The sequence below is a fragment of the Aphanomyces astaci genome (genome assembly GCF_000520075.1).
Source record: "Aphanomyces astaci strain APO3 unplaced genomic scaffold supercont1.113, whole genome shotgun sequence".
NCBI lineage: Eukaryota > Oomycota > Saprolegniomycetes > Saprolegniales > Verrucalvaceae > Aphanomyces > Aphanomyces astaci.
The window spans coordinates 77,675-86,078 of NW_009798376.1; the positions used below are offsets into that span (position 1 = coordinate 77,675).

Here is an 8,404-nt window from a genome sequence, read left to right on the forward strand (position 1 = left end):
CGAGGTGTGTGGTTAAAAAAGCTAATATTAAAAATTAGTGTAAAAGCCGGATTAGAACTCCTGAGGCTCTACCGCTGAGCTACCAGCATTAACTTATATCTTTTGGAACAAAACCTTTATGTGATGTATAAATTTGTGCGATTTCGCAATTTTCGTGGCATGGAACCAGCCCCGAAATCGGGGATTGGCGAGCTACATTGACGCACTACCAAAATCAAGCTGCAACCAACGATCAAAAACATATATTCTGTAGCGATGTGACAGGTGGGTTAACGGCTTGCCACCACCTTGCCCGCACCCAGCTCCTAAGTACCTGGCTCATAACGCACCCTAGCTCATGCTTGCCTGGGAACGTGTCTCAAAGGCAAGTATAGCTAAGAATCGCTAGCCCAGTGAAGTTCCCCAATGTTTCAACCGCACCCGCATCCATTGTATACAAAAATGCATATTAGTGTAGAAGTAGTGAAGTAGACTAAGAAGATTTCATAGTGATGAGGATTAAGGAGATCTTTGTAGATCTTCAGTTAATTCATTGTGCATTTTGCCCTCAACTACACACGCTTCCTCCCGCAGTGCTACATATTCTAATGAGACAATCACCTATACTGTAGGTCCTCCATATCTTTAGCTACATCGTTGCGTTCAATACCGGACCTCCAAATCACTCCAGTAGGTAGTTCGTTTTACTCTATGCATGAGTCGTGTGCTTTCACAGTTGAGACCATTTGTACTACCTTCGGTACGACTACTTGTTTCAACCACAATAAAAATCTGGTTGGGTCGTTTGTCGTGCACTGAAAGCGAAAAGCGAGCAAAACACAACGCTATACTACGAAGTACTTCGAAGTATTTGTTTACACTAAGGTCATCCTACGTAGCACTGTGTTTCCCAGTAAACTTGTCTGCGACCATGAATCGACTACTCACGGCAGTGTTCGTGCATGCAGCGATCAATGTCGATATGAATTGCACGATCTATCGTAACAGAAACCCTATCGACATTATCGACACATGCACGAATTCATCTCCCAGTCGTAATCACGCGCTGTGGAGCATCCATTTCTACGAATTGGAGGCACTTACGTGTTTCTTATGGCTGTTGAATTGAGTGAATGAGTGGCCCGATATCGACGGTCGACTTGTTTAGACCACCAATGTTTTTGGTCTACTCATACATGTATCTCCGCTCAATGAACTTCCAAGCTCTTAACTGTGTACAAATGATCCTCCTAGATGTAGAAATGACGACATAGCACTTGACTTCGAAACTACAGTTAACATCCTTCTTTAAATCTTTGGTGGCGGCGTTTCGATGTATTTTGGTCTGGTGTTTCGGTGTTTTGCATAGGAACTGCATTTTCGCCTTAGGATACTAAACAAATACGGTACTATACCTGATGTTTGCTACAATACTGTAGATGTTTCGATATGGTGCGATCATCCCACTTCATCGTCAACATTCTATGCCTACAAATAGAACTTCAAGGGCTGTCCTTGAGCCATCTGATGAAATTGGTATGTCATCCCACATAGACGCTCCATTTTATCAGAATTTTGGTGGGTCTTAACGTTTTTCATACCCGGCTTAAGGTGATTCATGCAATTTCGACCGACCATGTAATTTCCGCCCAGTTGGCAGCCAATCACAATCATCGAACGAAGATGATTGGATAAAATCAGGTACTGCGGTAAATAATACCCTTAGCATTTAATATTTGATTGCTTCGATACCGCATGTAATCTCATAATTACAATGACTTATAAATAGAATACCTTGTACACTTAATAAATATTACTATTAAGAGGTTCTGAGAATTTTGGTGGTCAAATCTGTCATACATTATTTAAGTCAAACACCTGGGCGGAATTTACATTTACATAGGAAAATTACAGAATTGAAAAATTCGTCGAGCAAAATGGACAAGCGATCCAACGATGGTTCCTGCATAAACTAATAAAGCTCCTCATGTCCTTGAGAATGCATGTTTTTGCAGCATCATCACACACACGGGCGACGAGTTACGAGACTTCAAAAGTAGGACAAGCTGGGCGGAAATTGCGTGAAACACCTTAACGATTTTGAGCATTCCTTAACGATTTCATCACGTTACCCGTTACAATTGGCGAAGCGGTTCCTCAACATGTGGTTCTAGGATCCGCCCTCGCGGAGGAATGTGTTAATAATGATAATCCAACCATGGATCGGTTCTTAAACCTAGGTAATCGACTCTGATTCACCCTGTCTAATACTTCGTATATGTTCTTAACTCCGGTTACATACATATATCACCAACACCTGGCTTTTATGACACTAGTAAGTCGCCAACTGTCATATCACACCACACCAACTATTTACCGAAAACCTGACCCGCTTTACCCCGCTCATAAAACCACCACATGTGTTTCCCAAAAAACCTGACCCTAAACCTTTTACCCTGAAATAGCTCAATGTAAACCCTAAAACGATGCGATGCGTGTAATCATTTCCCATAATGTTCCGTTGATCGGTTTCTTAACTCAAAGGTCGTGGGTTCGATCCCCGGCTTCCCCGGATTATTTCCGCAAGGATTTATCCGTCCCTCCCCTGGGGAATCCGGATAACAAGGGCCGCGTACGAAGACGAGGACCGAACTTCGAAGAAGATCGGTCGAAGCACGAGGTATGAAGCGTTGAGCGAAGTAAAAACCGAAGATTACACACCGCCCCTGGTGGAGCAGGCGCGTTGCAATTGGCGAAGCGGTTCCATAACATGTGGTTCTAGTGTCGGCTCTCGCGGAGGAATGTCTTAAAAATGATAATCCAAACTCAATTAAACCCATAATGTTCCGTTAGAATGTGCAATGCCATTACCAAAAGAGTTACAGTATCGGTATAAGTCTTTTGGTAATGGCATTGCACTTATACCGTAGTAGGTACTCCGAGTAAGTATAATACTACTGTAGTACTTGACAGTTGGAATTGGCCAATGGGTAGTATATAGATGGAGGGCACCATACGACTGGAACTAATTCCTGACGAAGGCCAATCACAACTAGTGCATGGGTCTACGAGTACTTCAAAGTCTATTCCACATGCCGACTTCAATGTCTCATCGAGATACGTTGGTGGATGCACCTTGCTTGCTTGGTCAATAATATTCGTCGTGGGAATCCGGTTGAATGCAGTAACCGACTTGCACGCCTGGTCTTCGCTTCAATGGTTGACATTTTTGGCCAACTTCATTTTCCTTTTCGCTCTTCGATGGCCGAAGTCCTCATCTTCCTCAGCGTGTTGGCCGCTGCCGCTACGGCTGGCTCCGTCACGGAACTCCCCGAGTCTGTGACCAAGCTCATCGACTACTCCATCAACCCCTGCGACGACTTTTACCAATATGCGTGTGGCGCGTGGCACAAGGATGCTGTGATTCCCCCGGACAAACACGATATCGATACGTCGTTCCACGAGATCAACATCAAAAGCGAAGCCGTATTGGCGAATATTTTCGCTGACAACACGACCAAGATTGGTCAGTTTTACAACTCCTGTTTGGACACGGCTACGCTATCGTCGCTCGGCGTGACTCCGCTGGAGGACTCGTTCAAAGCCATTCGGTCGGCAAGGACCAAGTTGGACCTCCTCATCGTGGCTGGTGAATTGGCCAAGAACGGCATCCCTGCCTTCGTGGACATCAGCTCCAGAGTTGACGACGACTCGACCAAGAACAACCTCTTCGCTTACGTACCCCCCCTGTCGCTTGGTCGCACATTCTACACCAACCCTTCCGAGTGGGAGCTCGTCAAAGCCGAGTATAAGGAGTACATTGCGACGGTGTTGCAGCTAGCTGGCTACACTGCTGAGCAAGCGGCAGCTGCCGTGCCTGTGATCATCCGTTTCGAGCAAGCGGTGGTGGGTGTTGCCCACAGGGAGCTCAAGGATATGGAGGCCGTTGTGTCTCCGTATACTGCGCTTACGTACTCCCAACTGAACCAGAAGTACCCGCTGCTCGTCGGCTCGTGGCTCAGGGCCCACGGCTTCGATATCTACGACCAGTGGGGTGGGTCGAACGACTGGGTGGGGTTTTTGAACTTGAACTACTTTGACACGACCGAAAAGTTGTTGAAGAACACGCCGCTGGACAACCTCCGCACTATCGTGGAGTACAGGCTCATCCACTCCTCGTCGAAGCACTTGACCCCTGAATTCAGCACGGCCAATTGGAACTTATTCGGCAAGAAAATCTATGGCCAAAAGGTGGAAACTTCTCGTGAAGACTACTGCTTATCTGAGACGAGCAAGACCCTGTGGGATCTCATCGGCCAGTACTTCATAGACGCGGTGTTGTCGGCTGATGCAGCCAAGAAGGCCGACGATCTCGTCAAGGCCTTGAGGTCGTCCTTCTCCACTGGCATTGCCACCTCCGACTGGTTGGACAACTCGACTCGCGAAAACGCGCAAACGAAGCTGACCAAGCTTATACACTTGTTGGGTGGCCCAGAGAAGCCGCAGCTGTACCCCACGCTCACATTCGACTCGAAGTCGTATTTGAACAACCGGTGGAAGGTGTCTCAAGTGAACATCGACACCGACTTGAAGCTGAACGGACAACCTGTGGAGAAGCGCAAGTTCAACCGTGCCCCCCATGAGGCGAACCCGTACTACAACCCTCACGATAATGCAATTGTGTTTCCGGCCGCCATTTTGCAAAAACCATTCTTTGACGGCCAGTTTGACGCCGCCCAGAACTTTGGTGCCATCGGGATGGTCATCGGACACGAAATTACCCACGGGTTCGACAAAAGCGGCCGCAGAGTCGATGGCGACGGCAACTTGAAACAGTGGTGGTCGAACGCCACCAATGATGCGTTCAAGACGAAAGCCCAGTGCTTTAGCGACCAATACTCCAACATTGTCGTCAATAGCGAAGTGACTGACGTTGTCTTGGGCAACATCAGCGGCAAGGACTCTTTGAATGAAAACATTGCAGACAATGGGGGGCTCAAGACCAGTTTCCGCGCGTACCACGAGTACTTGAAGGAGTTTCCGTCCCAGTACACGGAAGAAGCAGGCGACAAGTTGTTCTATTTGTCGTTCGCTCAATCCGCGTGCTCCAAGAACACGGATGCCTTCCTCCTCAGATCTTTGAAGCAGACGCATCCGCGCGGTCGGTATCGCGTGACAGGGGCGTTGCAAAACAACGCTGAGTTTGCCCGTGTTTTCCAGTGCCCCACCGACTCGTACTTGAACCCGTCCAAGAAGTGCTTGTTGTGGGAATAGGGTTTATGGATACAGAACATATATGTAGCGTTGTGCATTTGTAAGGGAAAACTAAGAAAACGATGTCTTGGTTGAAGTGTGTTTGCTTTCATGTGCGACGCACACAAAAACTAACAATGTATGGTATGTGATATTTTACCACAGAGAACCCCGGAAAAGTCCAACCCCCCCAAAATATCCGACCAACTGTCTAAATTGATGTAATTTTAGTCATCGTCGACGCACCTTTGAAATTGAATTTATCCATCGCGAAGCCAATCACAAAGCAGTATTAATGCAAGTTTATGATTGGCCTATTCAAATTCAAAATTTGAAACGCTTCACTTGTCATCATGCCGACGCGACACCGCAAGAAGTTCCTGGCCATGTTCGAAGCCACTGCAACGAGCCATCGCACTTTTTGTGCGGAGCATGGAATACCTCGAAGTACGTGGATCGACTGGCAAAAGCGCCGCACAGAACTTGCATTGCAGACTGTGTACTTAGTGCATTTACCTGCAGGATACATGAAAAGGGGGGGCAAAAAGTGGATTTCGAGGTGGTGTCATCACCAGGGAGAACGATCGTCCCTATAGCGTCGCAAAGAAATGACTACATCAAATGATGCAAATACCTACCCCCGAAAGTGTACATCTAATGATAATTCAAATGTTCCGTACTCCGACGACGTCCTGATGATATGATCCAAAATCTACGATACCGTATATTTCCTCAACGTTACGCTCGTAATTTCTACCAATCATATCTAACAATAAAAATGTACTTCGTACTCCTACGTACGTTTGGGCGAACCGTCTCCCAAATTTTCATAACTTCTTCAATTTTGCTCGAAATACCGTCAAATTTTGGTCTATTATTGGTACAACTACATAATCCAGCCACCTCAAATTATAATTGAAACGGCCTTATAATACTGCCTTGAAAACCAATACACGTTTCCTATAGTACGATGGCAACTTAAAAGTCACTTTCAATTTAAATATCCATCCTCTTATTCGAGAGCAACATTAAAATTACCACAGTGACCTAGACCTACACGAGCGCCGAAAATATCACATAAATTGAGGATTCCATTGCACTGGTCGCCAAGCTGAGTTGATCAGCAAGTCCAGCTTCGGCGTCAGGGTGGAGCCAATGGGCAGTTGAACCGACTTCAAACGCCTCCCACCGTGCCCGTTGCCCCTGTCCGGACGGCGTTTGCCGATTTCCCAGTCCATGGACGACAGCTCCTTCTGCAGCTATGATGGCCAAAAGGTGGTCTCCAAAGCATCTTTTCACGTCTTAAACAATTCGTTTACTCGTAGGAACGCCGGCATCGATTCCTAGACGGGGATCCAGGAAGCGCATGTATGCACTCTCGATTCGTTTGGGTGTGGAGGCACAAAACTTGGCTGGGGCGTCTCGAGGTAGGTGGGCCGTCCATGCCTTGTGTCGTTTGAACGAATTTTCCACATCTTTGATTAGGGAACAGTCCCAACACATCCATTCGGGGCTGTTCCCGATTGGCCTGCCTGCGAAGACGGTTCCAGTGTTGAGGTCGTGCTCCGGTAATAACCATCGGTGCAGATATCCCTTGAATCTCATCCAGTTCATCGTAGTCGTGCATGCCATCTGCGTCAATGCATCGTGCCAGAAAAACCAGTTCTCTTCCTGGGGAGTCCCACCCATCACTCGTGCCGACTCGGTCACGATGTGCGCGATGAGCGTTGTCACACAGCAGTGCCCTGCCAAGGCAGATGAGCGATCAATTACATTCTCCCAATCGTCCCCATAACGGGATTGGTAAGGATTGGATGCCAGTCTGTGATCGATCTGAGTATCAATGTAGACTCCGGGAGTGGCGAGCATGGCCTGAGTTTGGAATGCCTGCAGGCGCCGCAGACTGACACCACGTAAGGTCGTTGTCAGGGAAGTGATTTTTGTCGCAGCCAACGCCCCAACAGTATCAATTCCGAGGCCACGTAATTGGTCTCGTAAACGTGGTCCCACTCCACGCAGTTTTGAAACGCAATCACCTTCGAAAACAACTACCGGTAGTAACATACTGTAAGCCACTTAATTTATCTAGATTATATATATAGTAATTATAACGTTACCTTGTGATTGTTTATCGCGGGAGCCAGTAACCCAGGCAGAGCAATCACCCGGTAGGCGCTTGACTCTTTCGATTTCCTGATTGCGCAGAACGTCGTAGTCATTTATGGTACAAATCCATTGACCCGTGTACACAAAGGGTACGCAACGAACCCCGATGTGAACACCATTGTCGTTTGATATCACTGCACAACCAAGCGAGAATCTGGCTTCAGAGCTGTACTTGGTGTTGAGGTACGTCTTAGGGGACGCCAATCCACCCTGCATATCGACTAGTCCATTGTCGTCGCGTTTGAAAGCGCACTTGTTTGTTGTTTCCGTGGCCACCACCACCAATTTTGACTTCCTTGTGTGTCTCATCCCATGACACTATTTGGGTTATAGCCACGGGTGTCAAAGTGGCAGCATCAAAAGCACGGGGACATGGGCCAAGGCGTTGAGAATCCCACTGCCAAATGCCAAGTCGAATGGCTAATTGTCTCGTCCAATTAAGACGCGCGATAGCCCACGGCGAGTCTGGACTAGTATCGCCTTGTTTGATCGGGGCTATGGTAGAAACGACAGGATCCAACCTTTGGTAAGCGCTGTAAACTGCTGATACACCCACAACGCCGTCACCAGTGTTCGCACGATGTTGATTAACATCAAAGGACGTTTCACGAAGGCCATGACCGCGCTCCATACAGTCAGCTATGATTTGGTTCTCGACTGCCCCAGGATTAATCAACATGTTTTGGCCGCCATGTGCTTGTACATGGCCCTCGTAGCTTACACCCATCTTGGCACACGTGGCGGCGTTTTCGAGCATGCTCACACAATCGACGTCCCCTTGGTAGTCGAAAGTGACGAACGATACAACTTATCGAACCGTTACTGCCGTGCCATGCAGATCGTGGTGGAACACCCAATTCGTCCATATAGTACACTGCCCACGCAATACGCCCGTACGTTTGGGCGAAACGTCTCCCAAAAAACGGGGGAGCCTACTTGTTTCGCATCTCAACGTCATTTACTAAGTTATTTAGTCCACAACATCCGACTCGACCTTACGGATGCA

General features: G+C 47.5%; 2 protein-coding genes across 2 annotated transcripts; both read left to right on the forward strand.

Annotated features, from left to right (window-relative positions):
• Nucleotides 1-3,240: 3,240 nt before the first annotated feature.
• Nucleotides 3,241-5,253, forward strand: H257_17643 (hypothetical protein; the record flags this gene model as incomplete). Its single annotated transcript, XM_009846506.1, has 1 exon — nucleotides 3,241-5,253. One exon carries the CDS (start codon nucleotides 3,241-3,243, stop codon nucleotides 5,251-5,253), a length of 2,013 nt encoding a protein of 670 aa, XP_009844808.1.
• A 1,215-nt stretch (nucleotides 5,254-6,468) lies between these two features.
• Nucleotides 6,469-7,027, forward strand: H257_17644 (hypothetical protein; the record flags this gene model as incomplete). Its single annotated transcript, XM_009846507.1, has 4 exons — nucleotides 6,469-6,507; nucleotides 6,580-6,659; nucleotides 6,718-6,800; nucleotides 6,852-7,027. 4 exons carry the CDS (start codon nucleotides 6,469-6,471, stop codon nucleotides 7,025-7,027), a joined length of 378 nt encoding a protein of 125 aa, XP_009844809.1.
• Between the last annotated feature and the right edge of the window lie 1,377 nt (nucleotides 7,028-8,404).